Source organism: Entelurus aequoreus, linkage group LG04 (assembly GCF_033978785.1).
Source record: "Entelurus aequoreus isolate RoL-2023_Sb linkage group LG04, RoL_Eaeq_v1.1, whole genome shotgun sequence".
In the NCBI taxonomy this organism is placed as follows: domain Eukaryota; kingdom Metazoa; phylum Chordata; class Actinopteri; order Syngnathiformes; family Syngnathidae; genus Entelurus; species Entelurus aequoreus.
In genome coordinates, this window is record NC_084734.1 from 998,112 (window position 1) to 1,020,131 (window position 22,020).

The 22,020-nt window shown below is 37.1% G+C and overlaps 2 protein-coding genes across 3 annotated transcripts in view; both read left to right on the forward strand.

Moving 5' to 3' along the window:
- Positions 1-10,337, forward strand: part of taf7 (TAF7 RNA polymerase II, TATA box binding protein (TBP)-associated factor) — a 139,207-nt gene extending 128,870 nt beyond the window's left edge. The window contains exons 8-12 of the mRNA XM_062043966.1: positions 1,727-1,840; positions 2,059-2,244; positions 6,713-6,825; positions 10,075-10,134; positions 10,197-10,337. Coding sequence (XP_061899950.1) covers positions 1,727-1,840; positions 2,059-2,244; positions 6,713-6,825; positions 10,075-10,134; positions 10,197-10,241 — 518 coding nt within the window. The 3' untranslated portion in view covers positions 10,242-10,337. The remainder of the gene's footprint in view (positions 1-1,726; positions 1,841-2,058; positions 2,245-6,712; positions 6,826-10,074; positions 10,135-10,196) is intronic.
- A 3,406-nt stretch (positions 10,338-13,743) lies between these two features.
- The window catches only part of LOC133648168 (aryl-hydrocarbon-interacting protein-like 1), a 30,299-nt gene continuing 22,022 nt past the window's right edge, over positions 13,744-22,020 (forward strand). For both annotated transcript variants that reach the window (XM_062043971.1, XM_062043972.1), the window contains exons 1-2: positions 13,744-14,106; positions 16,783-17,069. In XM_062043971.1, coding sequence (XP_061899955.1) covers positions 16,974-17,069 — 96 coding nt within the window. In that variant the 5' untranslated portion in view covers positions 13,744-14,106; positions 16,783-16,973. The remainder of the gene's footprint in view (positions 14,107-16,782; positions 17,070-22,020) is intronic.

A 22,020-nucleotide genomic window follows, 5' to 3' on the forward strand; every position in this document is an offset into this window, starting at 1 on the left:
GTAGTTACAGACACCTTCATAACAATATGTAATATGTACAATATACACACTGCAAGTATATATATAATGTAGTAACAGACACCTTCATAACAATATGTAATATGTACAATATACACACTGCAAGTATGTATATCATGTAGTAACAGACACTTTCATAACAATATGTAATATGTACAATATACACACTGCAAGTATATATATAATGTAGTTACAGACACCTTCATAACAATATGTAATATGTACAATATACACACTGCAAGTATATATATAATGTAGTAACAGACACCTTCATAACAATATGTAATATGCACAATATACACACTGCAAGTATATATATCATGTAGTAACAGACACTTTCATAACAATATGTAATATGTACAATATACACACTGCAAGTATATATATAATGTAGTTACAGACACCTTCATAACAATATGTAATATGTACAATATACACACTGCAAGTATATATATAATGTAGTAACAGACACCTTCATAACAATATGTAATATGCACAATATACACACTGCAAGTATATATATAATGTAGTAACAGACACCTTCATAACAATATGTAATATGTACAATATACACACTGCAAGTATATATATCATGTAGTAACAGACACTTTCATAACAATATGTAATATGTACAATATACACACTGCAAGTATATATATAATGTAGTAACAGACACCTTCATAACAATATGTAATATGCACAATATACACACTGCAAGTATATATATAATGTAGTAACAGACACCTTCATAACAATATGTAATATGTACAATATACACACTGCAAGTATATATATAATGTAGTAACAGACACCTTCATAACAATATGTAATATGTACAATATACACACTGCAAGTATATATATCATGTAGTAACAGACACCTTCATAACAATATGTAATATGTACAATATTTACCGTATTTTGGTAATTTTAAGCAAGACCGAAACTTATTTCCTCAGCGCATTGATTTCCGTTCCGATAGCAACAGACTTAGGGCAACTATTGTGTGTTCCTACTTCCGGCTACAAAAGGCTTGTGTGTTCTACTCATGGCAGACTTGGTAATACATGATGATGATGAGACATGCAATTATAAATGAAATACACAGAGGACATAGATAAAGCTCCAATATACCTACAAATGAGGCATGATGATGCAATATGTACATACAGCTGTCCTACTTAGCATGTTAGCATCGATTAGCTTGCAGTCATGCAGTGACCAAATATGCCTGGTTAAGACTCCCAACAAGTCAATAACATCAACAAAGCTCACCTTTGTGCATTCACGCACAGCATAAAACGTTTGGTGGACAAAATGAGACAAAGAAGGAGTGGCATAAAACACGTCTTTCTGTGGCAGCGTCGGAGAAAGTTGCACATGTACACAAACTACGGTGAGTTCAAGGATCGCCGAAAATAGTAGGACAAAACGGTGCTTGCCAAATACTGTCAAACAGTGGTATTTCTAGCAATTAGGAAGGTTTGTGTCATGTTTGTCCTCCTACACAAACCATATTCAAACAAACATATTTTTCCCATTTTTGAAAATGCACCGGGGAGCCACTACGGCAGCGCCAATGCGGCTCTAGAGTCGTGTGTTGCCGACCCCCGATGGAGTCTTTGAGGATTTTTTCTTCTTGAAAGAGAACATTTGAGGTGTTTTCCAATTTTCTTATGCCTTGACTTGACTTGACTCGTAATGCTCAGGGTGGGAAATAATAGCGGAGGAGGACTTAAAGGACGCAGACCAGCACGGCTCTCTGGGCAACCTGGACTCATCACCAGGCACCTCAGGGCACAAGATGGGTCACGGATCCTCCAGTAAGTGATGCACACACCCAATAAAGAGCCACTTAGCACTAACCGTGATAGGATTGCTAGTGTAGTTGTTAAGACAGCCCAACAGATTAGGTTTTTATTAGCTTGCCTTATAAAGTCATGGAAGCATTTGAATACGCAAGTAAATAATAACCTTGGCAATCAAGGTTATTATTAACCGTTGGTATACAATCCCAGTCACGGATGATAACTCTTTACAGCCCAACGTGACGAGCTGAGGGAGATCTTCAACGACATCAGCAGCTCCAGCGAGGACGAGGAGGACGAAGCTGACCGCCACGAGGACGAGGACCTAAATATCATGGACACGGAAGACGATCTGGCCCAAGACAAGCTGGACGAGTCCGATCCTGCGCAGCACGAATTGGACAGAAACAACCAGATAGGTAAGAGAGGAGGTTTTTCGTGTTGGAGAGCACAGCTTGACCTCACACACACACTAAAACCCCAGGCAGGTGTCTGGTCTTTGAAATCAAAGCCCAGTTTTCTAGGTCAGACATCACCCTGGAATGTGCAGGCTGACTTTGGCCTAAATGAAGTGCAGGAGACCTGCAGAGAAGCAGCACTTGACAGGTGTTGCAATCACACAGCAGCTGTAAGTCAGCTCATCTAAACAAGCATCCTGCAAGATGTTGAATTGCTTAGTATTAAAGGGACAAGCGGTAGGAAATGGATGGATGGATGATCGTAATGCATTGATGACCTAGCAATGCTTTATTTGGAAGCAAAGTCACTAGAAGAGGAGATGACAGGAGGGTGTATTAGGGTAAAAAAAAGGGACATTTTCAAAAATAATAGAACAAAATGACATAATTGTATGTGGATAAAATAGTAGGTCTACAGGAATACAGTTGTACTGGAGGAAATGAGAATTAGGAGGTAATTTTTCAATAAAAATCAACTAGTAATTGTTCCATAACAAAGCTGCCATTGTACAATAATAGGCAAGGCAAAGGCAAAGCAATGTTATTTATGAGCACAATTCGTACACAAGACAATTCAAAGTGCTTTACAGTAAATTAAAAGAAGGCAAAAATAAAGATATAAAATCATAATTCAAATTAAAATCGGAAAATACAAACATCATGAAAACAATCATAATGAATTAAAATCAATCAAACACTGTAGATAATATACTTTTAGTTGTCATATGCACAATTAAATACAAGTGTTTTCAGCTTGGATTTGAACATTTCCAACTTTGAGGCCTGTCTCACATCTCCAGGAAGACTATTTCAGATTTTAGGAGCATAAAACTGAAACACTGACTCAAGGCGCCAGCAGGAGACCGCTCCCTGACCTTCTTTGAGCTGGAGATAGTTCATGTGGTTCTAACATGTCAGAGATGTACTTTGGCTCAAGACCATGACAAGACTTGTACACGAGGAGATCTGTTTTAAAGTCTATTCTCTGAGCAACAGGAAGCCAGTGCAGTGACCTAAGCGCTGGACTAAAATTGTCCTATTTCCTGGTTCTCGTCAGGACTTGAGCAGCAGCATTCTCCGCATTATGTACTTCAGCTGCTTTAGAGAGCCCAGTGAGAAGGCCATTACAGTAGTCTAACCTGCTGGAGACTGGGGCATGGATAAGTCTTTCTAAGTCTGATTTAGACGTTATTCATCTCATTTTGGCAATGTTTTTCAGGTGGTAAAACGCTGCTGATGTTATTGACTTAATGTGGCTGTTAAAGTTCAAGTCTGAGTCCATTATTACCCCTCAATTTCCAACATGGTTATTTGGTTTTAGGGAGTGGGTCTCAAGGTGACTAATAATAATTTATCTTTGCTAATAAAGTGATCATCGTACGACTTCAATTGTGTTATTGCAAGGAAAATTGTTACATTTTTTCAGAAAAATATTTGTAATATGAGGGGGAAAAAGTCAACAATTTTACAAGGCTAATAAATATGTATTATACATTTTTTATTGATTTTGTAATTCTATTTTTTAAAAAATAAGTTGTACTAATGCGAGAATAAAGAAAAAAAGTTGTATTTTAATTTTAAAGTTGGGGTCACCCAAACAATTTTGTGTTCGAGCCTTCATTTCTAAGAACAAGAATAGACTGTCGAGTTTCAGATGAAAGTTCTCTTTTTCTGGCCATTTTGAGCGTTTAATTGACCCCACAAATGTGATGCTCCAGAAACTCAATCTGCTCAAAGGAAGGTCCGTTTTGTAGCTTCTGTAACGAGCTAAACTGTTTTCAGATGTGTGAACATGATTGCACAAGGGTTTTCTAATCATCAATTAGCCTTCTGAGCCAATGAGCAAACACATTGTACCATTAGAACACTGGAGTGATAGTTGCTGGAAATGGGCCTCTATACACCTATGTAGATATTGCACCAAAAACCAGACATTTGCAGCTAGAATAGTCATTTACCACATTAGCAATGTATAGAGTGTATTTCTTTAAAGTTAAGACTAGTTTAAAGTTATCTTCATTGAAAAGTACAGTGCTTTTCCTTCAAAAATAAAGACATTTCAATGTGACCCCAAACTTTTGAACGGTAGTGTATATATTTTAGGAATCGTGCAATCTATTGATTAGTTTGTTCGATTGATCGAGTAATCGGATAAAACACACTTCATGACCTCAATGCGTATTTTAGGGAAGATAGTTAAAATGAGGATAACCTTCATCCTTTGTCATTAATAAATGCACATCATCTATGTTCAAAGTGCACTTTTAACAGGTGCGCATTAATAAAAAATAAATTGTCATACAAAACAGAGCACCCAAACACCACCTCTATCTATCTATCTATCTATCTATACATATATATATATATATATATATATATATATATATATATATATATATATATATATATATATATATATATATATATATATATATATATATATGTATATGTATATATAATTACCTGTGTATATACATACAGTCATGGCCAAAAATATACACCTCTGCATTTCTGTCAGATAATGCACCACTTCTCCAAGAAAATTGTTGAAATTACAAATGCTTTGGTATTTATGTGTATTTCTTTTGTTTGCATTGGAACAACACAACCCCCACCACCACCCCAAAAAAGAAAAGAAGCCATTTCTGATATTATTGTACACAGAACTCCAAGAATGGACCTGACAAAGATCTTGGCACCTTTTCAAAATTGTAAGAAATAGTTGTATTCTAAGCATGTTAATTTGTAATGAAACTCACCTGTAGCAAGTAACATGTGCTGGCAATATAGAAATCACACTTGCAGCCAGTTAAAATGGAGAAAAGTTGCGTTGTGTCTACCACACTGAGCATGGAAAAAAAGAAAAGATGAGCAAAGAACTCTCACAAGATTTGAGAACCAAGATTGTGGAATAGCATGGACACTCTCAAGGCTACAAGTCCATCTCCAGAGATCTAAATGTTCCTGGGTCTACTGTGTGCTATGTCATCAAGGGCACTATAGCTAACCTCCCTGGACGTGGACGGAAGAGAACAATTGATGAACGAAGGATTGTTAGAATTGTGGATAAAGAACCTGGATCCACTTCCAAACAAATTCAAGCTGACCTGCAGACACAGGGTACAACAGTGTCAGCTCGCACTATCCGTCTCAATGAAAAGGGATGCTATGGTAGGAATCCCAGAAGGACCTCGCTGCTGACACAGAGACATATTCTGCTTCCTACATTATATATCAATATATATCAATACAGTCTGCAAGGGATACAGTCCGTAAGCACACATGATTGTGCGTGCTGCTGGTCCACTAATAGTACTAACCTTTAACAGTTAATTTGACTAATTTTCATTAATTACTAGTTTCTATGTAACTGTTTTTATATTGTTTTACTTTCTTTTTTATTCAAGAAAATGTTTTGAATTTATTTATCTTATTTTATTTTATTAATTTGAAAAAAAAAGGACCTTATCTTCACCATACCTGGTTGTCCAAATTAGGCATAATAATGTGTTAATTCCACAACTGTATATATCAGTATCGGTATCGGTTGATATCGGTATCGGTAATTAAAGAGTTGGACAATATCGGAATATCGGATATCGGCAAAAGGCCATTATCGGACATCCCTATTATTAACATACAGGTTGTGTTATGTGTGACCATTTTCATTGAATTTTTGTACTAGTTATTTTTCTTTCTTCTGCACCTTGACTAGGGAAGGTTGTTTGGATAGGGTCATATAAGTGAGTGCTATCGATCGAAGACCTGTAAGTAGAAAATAATGGCAGAGTTGTTTCCGTCGGACCCCAGATAGTGACATAATGGCAGCAATCAGACCACTGGAAATGTACGTATGATATGGATACACCGCTCCCAGTCAAATTGTTTACTGCACTTGTGCCAACTCGCGGGCCAAATTGAAGACGGCGGTTAGTTTGGACACATCTGTTTTAAACAATTAATCCTTGCACCCTTAACTACAAGGCAAATAAGTTTGAATTTTACAGTAGTGTATGATTGTGAATTTCGACTGCCACTCATTGAAATGTTTATTCATTTGTGTCATATTGCAACGTTTTTGGTCCTAACCCGCTTTTGTACAAAGTGTCGGGCAACAAAACAATGAACTTCTCTACTCTCAGTAAAACGCAGCAGTGTTTACAGCTGCCTGTTAGTTATGAAGTGTACTGCAGGTGTGTGAGGTAGTGGGCCGTAATTTAATGGCCACTCTGTGTGAGCAGCCTCATTTAGCTGTCCTTTTAGTGCTTGAACCTGCCGCCTCACCTCCTTTTTCAAATGGATTTGTTGTCCCCATTATGTGCCATTTGTGACATCCCGGCGGCTCTGCCAGCAAAGCCGGCCCCTGACTGTAAATGATGTGAAAATGACCGTCATCTCTCCTCGCCTCCACCTAAATGTCCCCTTGCAGTGATGGAGTACCAGGTGCAGATCAACAGCGTCAAGGCTAAGCTGCAGGAGACGCGCGCCCGGAAGAAACAGCAGGAGGAACTCATCATGAAAGTGGAGAATCAGGCCCTCAAAGTGAGCACACACACACACACACACACACACACACACACACACACACACACACACACGCACACACACAAAGACGTACATTCTACATTCACAACTATAACAAGCCACTAAACTCAACATTACTTAGTTTCAATTCAATATCTAATCACCTGTCTACTCTTTTTTTTGACGATAATAATAATAATAATACACATATTTTTTCTAATATTAATAATGATTTGGAGCGCATGAGAAAATGTAACCATATGGTCACCTGTTCGCAAGTGTGACACAGCTGCTCCTCCACATGGAGAGGAGCCAGATGAGGTGGTTCGGGCATCTGGTCAGGATGCCACCCGAACGCCTCCCTAGGGAGGTGTTTAGGGCACGTCCGACCGGTAGGAGGCCAAGGGGAAGAACCGGGACACGTTGGGAAGACTGTCTCCCGGCTGGCCTGGGAACGCCTCGGGAAGAGCTGGACGAAGTGGCTGGGGAGAGGGAAGTCTGGGCTTCCCTGCTTAGGCTGCTGCCCCCGCGACCCCACCTCGGATAAGCGGAAGATGGATGGATGTTATGATTTACTTTTTTTTTATAGAATCTCACCTTTTTCTTTTTAAAGATTTTTATTTTTTTCTCAATTAAATATGACCATATTCTTGAAAAATTAAGTTAATTCTCAAAAGATAACTACTTTATTCCTTTGAAAAAAAATACTTAATTTTAATTACATTTTAACAGATTGCTATGAAAAAAACTAGATTTTTGGAAAATTCTTATTTTTTATTTTTTTTACTCTGTGTGGGTTGTATAATCCCTTTGTATTATTTAAGTCCCACTCTTTAAATTATAAAAATACAATTTCAGACAATTTTAGTTTTTTTTTTAGTCGCCCTAATATTCCTTTTTTTGTATAGTTGCTCTTGTAAAATTACTAGTTTATTTTCATGTTTCACCATTTTTTCTTGAAAGAAACATTCTTTTTTTCTAGATTTGTTCAATGTGAATTTGCACATGTTTTTCTTCAAAGCTATGTACTCTTTTTTTTTTTTTTTTAATGCAAAAATGCTAATTTTATTCTTGTAAAATTCTGCTCTTTTTAAAAGCGCATATAGTGGTAGATAAAACTGCTTGATGCTTAAAAAGCAGCTATTGCCAACTTGTGGAGTTAGTAAAAAAATACTTCTGGAGGTTGCCTACAGCCGCAGCTGTGAAAGCCAATAATGTTTACCTAGTGAGAGACTAAAGGTGGGAATCTTTGGGCAACTCACAATTCGCTTCGATTAAAAATGGATTATTAATGCATCTTTAATATATGTATTTAGATGCAGTTTTAAATTTAATAAGCGTTTATCACTTGCAACTTTAAAAAACAGTGCATTTGTAATAATAAGCAGTTACATTAATTCCCATCACATTTATTAAATTAATGGAAATGTATGCAAAACTGGAACATAAGTGCCTTAAAATAAAGGAAGTGGTTGGATCTCTTAGTGAGGTGACTCATTTTACAACTGTCTGCATGACTTTATTTACAATAAATACATTGATTATTGACGTTTACTAATCAGTTGTATGATTGAATTGCAAAAACCCATTATTCCCCCCACCTCTGTTAGAGACCCAGTTGAACAACAGGCGCACAGTTTTGGAGTTCAACCCAAATTTGACTGGAAAGTCAAACAAAACTTGAACTTCAAGCCGTCATCGTGCATGACAGCTGCTTTAACCTTCCACTTACTGAGGATGCAAGGAAGTACAGTCGTACCTCGACACATTACACTTCAAATATTAGGGCTTCTTTAAATCGCATTATTCGTTTTTTAAACTATACTCTACTGTTCTACAAAGCATTTTCAAGCATAAACATGGCTAAATAAAGTACAAATATCAATCAGCCACTAGAGGAGCCCAAACCAACCAGAGCCCGCTGTTCAGTATCGTGGCCACTGATTGGCTCAGCCTCAGCCAGCGTTCCTATATAACATAAAAGAGTGTAAATGTGACTAAAGAGTGTTATTTCATGTCTAGTATATTATTTATATTATATGTATTTAGAAGTTTATAAACCGTTTTTTTCATGTTGTAGCTATGAAAATATTTGAGTTATGATTAATGATTCCCGTTTCACGGAAATTCATGTATCGTGGTCATGTTCGGAACCAGGGATTACTGTATTTAACTTTATCTATGTTTGACGGTGTAATTACAAATATATACACTACCGTTCAAAAGTTTGGGGTCACCCAAACAATTTTGTGGAATAGCCTTCATTTCTAAGAACAAGAATAGACTGTCGCGTTTCAGATGAAAGTTCTCTTTTTCTGGCCATTTTGAGCGTTTAATTGCCCCACAAATGTGATGCTCCAGAAACTCAATCTGCTCAAAGGAAGGTCAGTTGTGTAGCTTCTGTAACGAGCTAAAGTGTTTTCAGATGTGTGAACATGATTGCACAAGGGTTTTCTAATCATCAATTAGCCTTCTGAGCCAATGAGCAAACACATTGTACCATTAGAACACTGGAGTGATAGTTGCTGGAAATGGGCCTCTATACACCTATGTAGATATTGCACCAAAAACCAGACATTTGCAGCTAGAATAGTCATTTACCACATTAGCAATGTATAGAGTGTATTTCTTTCAAGTTAAGACTAGTTTAAAGTTATCTTCATTGAAAAATAAGGACATTTTAATGTGACCCCAAACTTTTGAACGGTATTGTATATATATATATATTCAAAAGGGATGGCAAAGAAAGAAAATGTGACAATAACCATAGAAACTGGTAATGAATGGAATATGACATGGCAATATACGTCCTGGCTGCTCAGTACAACATGGTTAGTCAAGAGTAAGTTGATAGTATAAATGACATTGGGTACGTGCAACTCTGTCCTGGCTCCTAAGTACAAGAAAAGCAAAATAGTGCAGTGGTAAGTTGTCAAAAGAAACTGTCTGGCGTTATGATGGCCTCAGTTTGACCCTGGAACAGACTATTTTGCCAGGATTTCCCGTGCTAAATGCTGGAATGTAACGGCTCGTGTCGGACCTTTGAAAGCCACCGAGCTGATTCCAGAAAGGAGCGGGACGCGGCCGTGCCATTTAGCGCTCCCGTCTGCCCGCCGCGCCGTCGCCGATGGTTACTGTCACGGTCGCTTGGAGAAGGTCAGCCGTCTCTGACTGGCATGCCAAGTGGCCTTTCTGTCAGAGCCAAGATAGCACAAGCAAAGGAGGCGTGAGGGCCTTTCAAACAAATGTTTGTTTCATGTCTGGCAGAACCGATTCGAGGCGTGTTTGAATGAGATCATCCAGCAAGAGGAGCGGGAGATGGAGCAGGTAAGACCACTTCTTGGATTGTTGATGATGATGTTGTGAGTGACACCTCCTGTGTCCTTCAGCTGGCCTCACTGCAGGAGCAGCTGGACTCCCTCATCGAGAAGTGACCACCAGGGGGCGCCCCCACACAGGACGTGAGATGTTGCCATGCCAACACTGATTTGCATCTTCTTTCTTAGAGCACATTAAAGTCTTTTGTTTCAAGAGAACGTTTTGCTGGGTGTTTTTCTTCATGACTTCCTGTTTGCTGCCATGAAGTATATTTTTAATCAACTCACGTTGCCTATTTTGTATCTATCTCTTCAGGTGGATCAATCATTGTGACTGACTACTGAAGTGTTAAGTACTCATTACTGCAACTCTCTTTACATTCCTTTCATCTTCGACATTACTACTGCTGTTTTTTATTCTTCTAAAATAGTGCTGCTTTCTTTCTCTCGTACGCCAACTATACACAACCTTGTTTTTGCACTACAGCACAATGTTTGTTCTCTTGAACTCTATTTATTAGCCCCTTTCATACGCGGCAAGTGGCAAACACAAGGTGCTCCACGGAACAAAATAGACAAAAAATATTAGAAGAAGAGAAAAAAAACACACGACACACACACACACACGCACGCAGCACTATTGACAATAACAAAACAAAACATGGCACTGAGGATTTGAGGAAAAACGGCACCTTTGAGAACACTGGAGAATAACTAATATTAACACCCATAAAAAAAAATATATATACACTACCGTTCAAAAGTTTGGGGTCACATTGAAGTGTCCTTATTTTCAATGAAGATAACTTTAAACTAGTCTTAACTTTAAAGAAATACACTCTATACATTACTAATGTGGTAAATGACTATTCTAGCTGCAAATGTCTGCTTTTTGGTGCAATATCTACATAGGTGTATAGAGGCCCATTTCCAGCAACTATCACTCCAGTGTTCTAATGGTACAATGTGTTTGCTCATTGGCTCAGAAGGCTAATTGATGATTAGAAAACCCTTGTGCAATCATGTCCACACATCTGAAAACAGTTGAGCTCGTTACAGAAGCTACAAAACTGACCTTCCTTTGAGCAGATTGAGTTTCTGGAGCATCACATTTGTGGGGTCAATTAAACGCTCCAAATGGCCAGAAAAAGAGAACTTTCATCTGAAACTCGACAGTCTATTCTTGTTCTTAGAAATGAAGGCTATTCCACAAAATTGTTTGGGTGACCCCAAACTTTTGAACGGTAGTGTATATACACTATATATATATATATATATATATATATATATATATGTGTATATATATGTATGTATGTATATATAATATATATATATATATATATATATATATATATATATATATATATATATATATATATGTGTATATATATGTATATATATATATGTAATATAAAGCAGTGGTCCTTAACTTTTTTGCACCACGGTCTAGTTTAATGTAGGCTTTCTGCTCCGCCGCTCCCAGTCTATGGAACGCTCTCCCTGACCACCTGAGGGTACCACAGACTGTGGATGCTTTTAAAAAAGGCTTAAAAGCCCTTCTTTTTATATCTTTATCTTTTTATTTTTTTATTTTTTTTAGTAAACTGTAGCACTTTGAGATTGTTTACTCAATATAAAGTGCTTTTTAAAAAAAAAATATTATGAATTTATTAATCAATCAACAAAACAATACACAACAATACCACAACAATGCAATACAATTCCAAAACCAAACCCGTCCCAGCAACACCAAGAACTACAATAAACAGAGCAATTGAGACCAATTCAGGACACACACACACATGACACAGAACAATCCAAATGTAGTGAAACAAAAATGAACATTATCAACAACAGCATCAACATTAATAACAACCTCAAAATAGCAGTGATTAAAAATTAAAAATCCCTCATTGATATTATCATTAAAAACATTAATAAAAATGAGAAATGAACAACAGTGTCACAGTGGCTTACACTTGCATCACATCTCATAAGCTCTACAACACACTGTGTCCAATATTTTACACAAAGATATAATAAGTCATATTTTGGTTCATTTAATAGTTGAAACAAAATTAAATAATGGATCCCATATTCCAATATATGACTCATTATTATCTAAACTAAATGCAGTTTGTTCTACTGATATCATCTCCATAGCTTGTGTGTACCAGTCAGTATGTATTATGTGTGTATACCAGTCTGTGTGTATTATGTGTGTATACCAGTCAGTATGTATTATGTGTGTATACCGGTCAGTATGTATTATGTGTGTATACCGGTCAGTGTGTATTATGTGTGTATACCAGTCAGTGTGTATTATGTGTGTGTACCAGTCAGTGTGTATTATGTGTGTGTACCAGTCAGTATGTATTATGTGTGTATACCAGTCAGTGTGTATTATGTGTGTATACCAGTCAGTGTGTATTATGTGTGTATACCAGCCAGTATGTATTATGTGTGTATACCAGTCAGTGTGTATTATGTGTGTATACCAGCCAGTATGTATTATGTGTGTATACCAGTCAGTGTGTATGATGTGTGTATACCAGTCAGTATGTATTATGTGTGTATACCAGTCAGTGTGTATGATGTGTTTGTACCAGTCAGTATGTATTATGTGTGTATACCAGTCAGTGTGTATGATGTGTGTGTACCAGTCAGTATGAGTTGGACTATCAACATCCATCCATTTTTTTAATATTACCCTTTTTGTTATTATGCATATTGAAAGAAAAGCATTTTTACTCTTTGATGACACGTTACTAAATTGATGGAGATCCCCAAGAATACAAGTTTGCAGTGTCATTGGGATGTTTATATTAAGGAATGTGATTGCTTCTTTTGTTGTTTTCAACCATAACTCTTTTATTCTCTGACATTCCCACAATAAATGAACAAGAGTTGCCTCGGCTGCCCGACACTTCATACATAACTTGCTATCTACTACACCAATTTTAAACAGCTGAGAAGATGTCAAATACAATCTATCCAATATCTTAAATTGAGTCAGCTTACCTTTAATGCTTCTAAAGGGCTTATTGGCATTTTTCCAAATATCATTCCATGATATGTCTCTTTCATCTACAATGTTTAAGTCCATCATCCATTTCCCAACACATGCATCATTTGCATTTCTAGTGTGGTGTTCATTTATTATTCCATAAAATAGTTTAATTAATTTCTTAATTGTATCTTGATTAAAAAGTGCATCTTCCAGTTCATGGCTATTTAAGGACATACTTTCAGAGGATATGCATTTATTTACAGCGTGTTTTAAAGAGATGCAATGAATAAAGTGCTTTTTACAAATAAAATATATTATTATTATTATTATTAGGCATTATTTTTCACTTGTGGCAGATAAATACAGCCAAAATGTGTGCATGAAAAATGCAACTGACGATAACGCTGAATTAGTGGGAGCTTATTTCTTTGCAATGAGATGCAGATGGAAATCAGCCTTTGTCACATGTATATTGTATATGTTGATGAATGTGCATAGTAACATGTCACAAAGTTACAACAACTTCCTATGAGGACTTTTATTATAAAGCAGCTAAATGGTGTGTCTAGTGGGACAGGCCAAAGTTAAGACGGTGAAAATGCAGTCGTTTTTTTAATGTTATTTTAATTATTTCATGTTTCTTTGCGGCCTGGTAGCAAATGTGTCATGGACCGGGACCAGTAGTTGGGGACCACTGGTCTAAAGGACAGGAAATAAAAGCCTGAGAGAGAGAAACGGGCGGACTCTGGCTATCTTCTTAAGATAATAACAAAATATTTTTAACACGTGGGACAAAAGTCAGCTGGGAGTCAAATACCACACCCAGATTTTTTATGGACTGTGTTGGTTGAAAATCTTGTCATTTTGGTAAAAGTTTCTCCCTCTGGCTTTCAGAACATTTAACTAAAACCTGTTTTGTCCTGGTTGAGCTGAAGGAAATTCACTGCCATCCATGACGTGACTACGATGCAGGTAAAAAGTTATCTATTGGTCTTAAGAGTGGCCCTAATACTCCTTTTTTGTATATTTGCTCTTGTAAAATGACTAGTCTATTTTTATGTTAAGCCCTTTTCTCTTGAAATAAATATTCTATTTGTCTAGATTTTTGTCATGTGAATTGTCACATTTTTTCTTCAACCACATTGACTCTTTTCCTGCAAAAATGCAAATGTAATTATTGTAAACTTTCACTCGTTTGCTCTGATTTTTTTCAAAAATAGCACAACTTTACTGTTCAAAAATAACTTTTTCAAGGCAAATATCAACTTTTCCCGCCCTAAAAATGTTTTTCTCATAATCTTTAAGTATAAAGAAGTAGAAAAAAAGGTATTTTGATAAGGAAAATATTTTTTCTCTGCAAAATATGACCTACTGTTCTGAATTACATTCCTATTTATTTTTAAAGAATCACAACTTTTGTTTTTAAAGATTTGTAATTTTTCCATCCATTCATTTTCTACCGCTTGTCCCTTTCGGGGTCGCGGGGGGTGTTGGAGCCTATCTCAGCTGCATTCGGGCGGAAGGCGGGGTACACCCTGGACAAGTCACCGCCTCATCACAGGGCCAACACAGATAGACAACATTCACACAGTAGGGAGCATTTAGTGTTGCCAATCAACCTATCCCCAGGTGCATGTCTTTGGAGGTGGGAGGGGCCTATCCCCAGGTGCATGTCTTTGGAGTTGGGAGGGGCCTATCCCCAGGTGCATGTCTTTGAAGGTGGGAGGGGCCTATCCCCAGGTGCATGTCTTTGGAGGTGGGAGGGGCCTATCCCCAGGTGCATGTCTTTGGAGTTGGGAGGGGCCTATCCCCAGGTGCATGTCTTTGAAGGTGGGAGGGGCCTATCCCCAGGTGCATGTCTTTGGAGGTGGGAGGGGCCTATCCCCAGGTGCATGTCTTTGGAGTTGGGAGGGGCCTATCCCCAGGTGCATGTCTTTGAAGGTGGGAGGGGCCTATCCCCAGGTGCATGTCTTTGGAGGTGGGAGGGGCCTATCCCCAGGTGCATGTCTTTGGAGTTGGGAGGGGCCTATCCCCAGGTGCATGTCTTTGAAGGTGGGAGGGGCCTATCCCCAGGTGCATGTCTTTGGAGGTGGGAGAGGCCTATCCCCAGGTGCATGTCTTTGGAGTTGGGAGGGGCCTATCCCCAGGTGCATGTCTTTGAAGGTGGGAGGGGCCTATCCCCAGGTGCATGTCTTTGGAGGTGGGAGGGGCCTATCCCCAGGTGCATGTCTTTGGAGTTGGGAGGGGCCTATCCCCAGGTGCATGTCTTTGAAGGTGGGAGGGGCCTATCCCCAGGTGCATGTCTTTGGAGTTGGGAGGGGCCTATCCCCAGGTGCATGTCTTTGAAGGTGGGAGGGGCCTATCCCCAGGTGCATGTCTTTGAAGGTGGGAGGGGCCTATCCCCAGGTGCATGTCTTTGAAGGTGGGAGGGGCCTATCCCCAGGTGCATGTCTTTGAAGGTGGGAGGGGCCTATCCCCAGGTGCATGTCTTTGGAGTTGGGAGGGGCCTATCCCCAGGTGCATGTCTTTGAAGGTGGGAGGGGCCTATCCCCAGATGCATGTCTTTGAAGGTGGGAGGGGCCTATCCCCAGGTGCATGTCTTTGAAGGTGGGAGGGGCCTATCCCCAGGTGCATGTCTTTGGAGTTGGGAGGAAGCCGGAGTAGAACCCACGCAGTCACAGGGAGAACATGCAAACTCCACACAGAAAGATCCCGATCCCGGGATTGAACTCAGGACTACTCAGGACCTTGGTATTGTGAGGCACATGCACTAACCCTTGTCCCACCGTGCTGCCCCGACTTGTAATTTTTCTCAATTAAATATGACCTTATTCTGGCATAATTACACATTTTTCTGTTGGAAAATGCAAGTTAATTCTCAAAAGACAGCTACTTTATTCCTTTGAATGAAGGATTATAATTCCATTCAAACAGTTTGTTCTAAAGCTTTTAAAGGTCAATCATGTGGACTGACTACTGAAGTCAGGCCATCCATGAAAAGTGCTTAAAATACTCTTCAATTTATCCTTCCAACTTGGTCACACTGATTTTATGGTCTTTTTTTTTTTCAAAGTACTGCTGATTTTTATGCATTTAAAATGTTGCATCTTTCTTTCTTTCTTTCTTTCTTTCTTTCTTTCTTTCTTTCTTTCTTTCTTTCTTTCTTTCTTTCTTTCTTTCTTTCTTTCTTTCTTTCTTTCTTTCTTTCTTTCTTTCTTTCTTTCACAGACTAACTATCCATGACCTTGTTCTTGCAGTACAATATTGTTTCTCTTAAGAGTGGCCCTAATACTCCTTTTTTTGTATATTTGCCCTTAGAAACTTACTAGTTTATTTCCATGTTAAGCCCCTTTCTCTTGAGAGAAATTCCATTTTCTAGATTTTTATATATAGACTCTTTTTCTGCAAAAATGCAAATATAATTCTTGTAAACCTTCACTCTTTTTCTCTAAAAGAGCTTACATTTCTTTGAAGACCCAATAAACCTCTTTGGATTAAATACAAATACAATTTGATACCATACTGTATTTCACCAATATTAGCTTTTTCTAATAATGTTTCTCATTAAATATGTTTATTTTTGTCCAGAAATAGCACTGCGTGTACCTAATGTTGTGTCCAGTGACTGAAAGTGACTTCCTGTTCCAGAATGATCTTTGGCTGTTGTCACCTGAGCCTCAGCTGGTCATCCTTCCTCCAATGGGAAGAGCAGACTGGAGGGATTAGCTCCTCAGATTAAGGCATCCATCCTAATCCTGCCATCTGTCAGAGAGCATCCGACCAGGCGTCGCGCCACGCTCAGCTCCCTCTTGGCCCAGAAGTCCAGAAGGAAGAAGGCGATGGAGGAGACGTACCTTCTCAAGCACCCTGGGGTGAAGAAGAAGATTCTGTCTGGAGGCACTGGCCCTCTGCCTCACTTCCCACCTGGGACCAAGGTAGTGGCGACATAATGACACATTGTACTACATCACACATTCATTCATGACTTGCGTTCAATTAGATGCAATATTCATGACATCAGGGAGTCTCATTAGCTGTCTGCAACTCACCAGCAAACATTTGCTGCAGCAAATGTGTTCTTTTTGTCCTTATTCTGCTCACATCCAGCTACTGGCACACGGCCTGGATACTGTGACACACATTTGGCATGGCAGGGGAAGCATTGTGTGTGTGCGTGCGTGTGTGTGTGTGTGTGTGTGTGTGTGTGTGTGTGTGTGTGTGTGCGTGTGTGTGCGTGTGTCAGACCTCCCTGCTGAGCCCCTTCTCAATAGTCTTATATTAGTGTATTCTACACAGCCTGTCATGCTATCCATACACGCAGAGGGCCACAACATTAGGTACACTTGCACAATTATCCTAATAATAGACAGATGTGTTTATTCAACAATATATATATATTTTGTATATATTTAAAAATAAATTATTTTTTAAAAATATAATTTTTTCTAGTTATATTTTGACTCAATTCTGGTTAAAAAAAATGCTTTAAAAACATTTGCACTGGAAAGAAAAAAAAAGAAGAGAGATTTACGTCCCAATCACAATTATTATTTATTTCAATTCATAGTTTCCTAAAATACATATTTTTAAAAATGTATTATTTTTTAAAAGACAATAACAAAACATTTTTTTAGGTCGTTCCCGTACTTACTCGCTGCACGTACACGTCATAAGTCAGCAACAAATAAGAGCTTTTGCAAATTGTGAAGGTTTGATCATCATTTTTACTCCAAAAAATGTTACAGTACATTGCCAAAATTGGTTTGAATCAAAAATCAATTCTGAATGGAATCATCACCTCAAAAATCAGAATCGATTCCAATTATGAGCTGTTGTAAGATTCCCATCCCTAACATATATATATACAGTATATATATACATATATATATATATATACACTACTTGTGTTCGAACCTTCATTTCTAAGAACAAGAACAGACTGTCGAGTTTCAGATGAAAGTTCTCTTTTTCTGGCCATTTTGAGCGTTTAATTGACCCCACAAATGTGATGCTCCAGAAACTCAATCTGCTCAAAGGAAGGTCAGTTTTGTAGCTTCTGTAACGAGCTAAAGTGTTTTCAGATGTGTGAACATGATTGCACAAGGGTTTTCTAATCATCAATTAGCCTTCTGAGCCAATGAGCAAACACATTGTACCATTAGAACACTGGAGTGATAGTTGCTGGAAATGTACACCTATGTAGATATTGCACCAAAAACCAGACATTTGCAGCTAGAATAGTCATTTACCACATTAGCAATGTATAGAGTGTATTTTGCTTTTCCTTCCAAAATAAGGACATTTCAATGTGACCCCAAACTTTTGAACGGTAGTATATATATATATATATATATATATATATATATATATATATATATATATATATATATATATATATATATATATATATATATATATATATATATATATATTAAGGCTGAAACGACGCGTCGACGTAGTCGACGTCATCGGTTACGTAAATACGTCGACGCCGTTTTTGTGCGTCGACGCGTCGCATAATGACGTCACACTACCGTCATGGCGAAGCGCAAAGCAGACGATCAAAGAAGACGATGCGAGCGGTGCGAGCGAGGGGGGGAAAGCATGCCAATAGTGTGGGAGTATTTCAATAAACGGCCTAATAATGTTGTTGTATGCACACTGTGTCGAGCGGAAATGGCCTATCATAGCAGCACAACGGCTATAAACGAACATTTGAAAAGAAAACCATCAACTAGTCAATCGTCCGCGCGAGCATACGTTGTCATCATTACACAAAAACATGAATGTGTCATTTGTATCTGCTAGGGGTGTAACGGTACGTGTTTTGTATTGAACCGTTTCGGTGCGGGGCTTTCGGTTCGGTACGGGGGTGTACCGAACGAGTTTCTAAGCTAAAGTCTTAACAAGCTGCTTTGCTCCGTCTGCCTCTGTCTCAGCACGCAGCATTGTCCCACCCACACAACCATCTGATTGGTACACACGCAGCATTGTCCCACCCACACAACCATCTGATTGGTACACACGCAGCATTGTCCCACCCACACAACCATCTGATTGGTACACACGCAGCATTATCAGCCAATCAGCAGTGCGTATTCAGAGCGCATGTAGTCATCGCTTCAGCGTGGAGCAGATAGGTGTTTAGCAGGTGAGCATCAGGCAGCAGACTCTCCCCAAATGATAATAAACACCTCCCAGTCAACTACTAGTAACATCACTATGAGCCCGTTGACCTTCTAGAAACTTAAACTGCAGCTCAGCTCGCTCGCAATCCTGGCTTGAGGTGAAGGCTAATTAGCTCTCAGTTCCAGCCACATCGACCCCTTCTGAGCGCCTTTTTTCAGCTGCTGGGAATATTATAAACAAGAAAAGAACCAAAGCATGTAGACATGCTAACCTTTCTTCATTACAACTGTTAGACACTCACTGGAATGAGTAGAATTGGTTATTGTGTACTGTGTTGGACTGGATGTTTATTTTGCACATTTTAAAAGCAATACTTAATGTTTACAGTGCTCCAGAATATTTAGATTGGCACTTTTTTGTATTGGATGTTTATCTTTATTTTTGCACATTTTAGCAAATAAGCAATACTTTCACTTTTGTTGAAATGTTTACACTGTTGTTACAGAATATTTCGTTTTGCACTTTTTTGTATTGGATGTTTATCTTTATTTTTGTACATTTTAAAGCAAAAAAAGCAATACTTTTACTTTTGAAATGCTTATACTATTGCAGAATATTAAGATTTGCACTGGATGTTGACTTTTATATTTGCACATTAAAAAGCAAATAAGCTACTTTTAATTTTGTTAAATGTTAAAAGTTTTAAATGTTTACATTGTTACAGAATATTTAGTCATGTTGTTGTCAATGTTGACTGAGTGGCCATACTTCTTTTTTTTTGTAAATAAAAGCCATGCCTTTTGAAAAAACGGGCCTACATTTATTTTTTCATCTTCATTTTGAATAAAAAAATAATCGGCAAAAGGAAAAAATAATCTATAGATTAATCGAAAAAAATAATCTATAGATTAACCGATTAATCGAAAAAATAATCTATAGATTAATCGATAGAAAAATAATCGTTAGCTGCAGCCTTAATATATATATATTTATTTATTTATATATTTTTTTGTTATTTGAAAAACGTAACCCTTACTCTGTAAGACATGTACTTTTTCCTTAAAAATACAACTTAAGTCTTGCAAAGTTAGGACCTTTTCGCTTCAACAAAACCCCTTTCTTCCAAGAATACTTCTTTGAAAAGCACTTTATTCTCACAAAACAATTCTAGAAACAATACAGCATCATTATCATAAAATAGTAGATTGACTTTTACAGAATTATTACAACTTTATTCTTCTGTTTAGCTAAACAGCAACTTAGGTCTTTTGAAATTATGACTTTTCTTCTCTAAAAATAATTACTTGAAAGGGTACTTTTTCCTCAGTAAAGTAATTTATTTTAGTATATAAAAATATGACATTTTCCTCATTAAACAATAACAGTTGTTCCTACAAAAATATATATTTATTCAAGTGAAATAATTACTTTTTTTTCTTGAAAACATTACATAAAATTGTTTTTGAATTAGTACAACTTTATTCTGAAATCTTTCATATTTCAAAAAGTCGGATTTCTTTCCAAAAAAAAAAAAGTATACAACTGTATTTTTGTAAGTTATTATCTAGAAATAATGAACCCTCATTATTATAATATAGTTTGACGTTTACAGAAATTATAAACTTTTATTCTTTTGATATAATAGATTAGATTTATTTAGTGCTTTTCTGGACACTGGACACTCGAAGAGAGAAGTGAGAATCCATCATCATAACGTCTGTTTTAGCTAAGAAAAAAAAACCCAATTTAAGTCTTGTGAAATATGAATTTTCTTCTCGAAAAAATTACTTTTGCCGTGGAAAGGTACTTTTTTCACTAAAGTTGTGACTTTTTAAAATAAAATCAAATATGATTTAATTCTTGTCAAACAATATTTTTCTGGACAGAAATATTAAATATTTATTCTTGTAAAATAATTTATTTTCATTAAAAGAAAGTGTCTCAAAGAATTACAATTTCAATTTTTTCTTCAATAAATACAACTTTATTCTGAAAGATTTAAAAAGTATGATTTTTATCTTAAAGTTATTCTTTCTAAAAATTAAATAAATAAATAAATATGTATATATATAATGTATACATACAGTATATACATATATATATATATATATATGCATTTGTATTTGTGTGATGACGAGATTTTAACCCCATTACTCCTTTGGATTCTATTTATTATTATTAGGGATGTCCGATAATGGCTTTTTGCCGATATCCGATATTCCGATATTGTCCAACTCTTTAATTACCGATACTGATATCAACCGATACCGATATCAACCGATACCGATATCAACCGATATATGCAGTCGTGGAATTAACACATTATTATGCCTAATTTGGACAACCAGGTATGGTGAAGATAAGGTACTTTTTAAAAAATTTTGCAAAATAAGATAAATAAATCAAAAACATTTTCTTGAATAAAAAAGAAAGTACAACAATATAAAAACAGTTACATAGAAACTAGTAATGAATGAAAATTAGTCAAATTAACTGTTAAAGGTTAGTACTATTAGTGGACCAGCAGCACGCACAATCATGTGTGCTTACGGACTGTATTCCTTGCAGACTGTATTGATATAATTTGATATATAATGTAGGAAGCAGAATATTAATAACAGAAAGAAACAACCCTTTTGTGTGAATGAGTGTAAATGGGGTAGGGAGGTTTTTTGGGTTGGTGCACTAATTGTAAGTGTATCTTGTGTTTTTTATGTTGATTTAATAAAAAATAAAAAAAAATAAAAAAACGATACC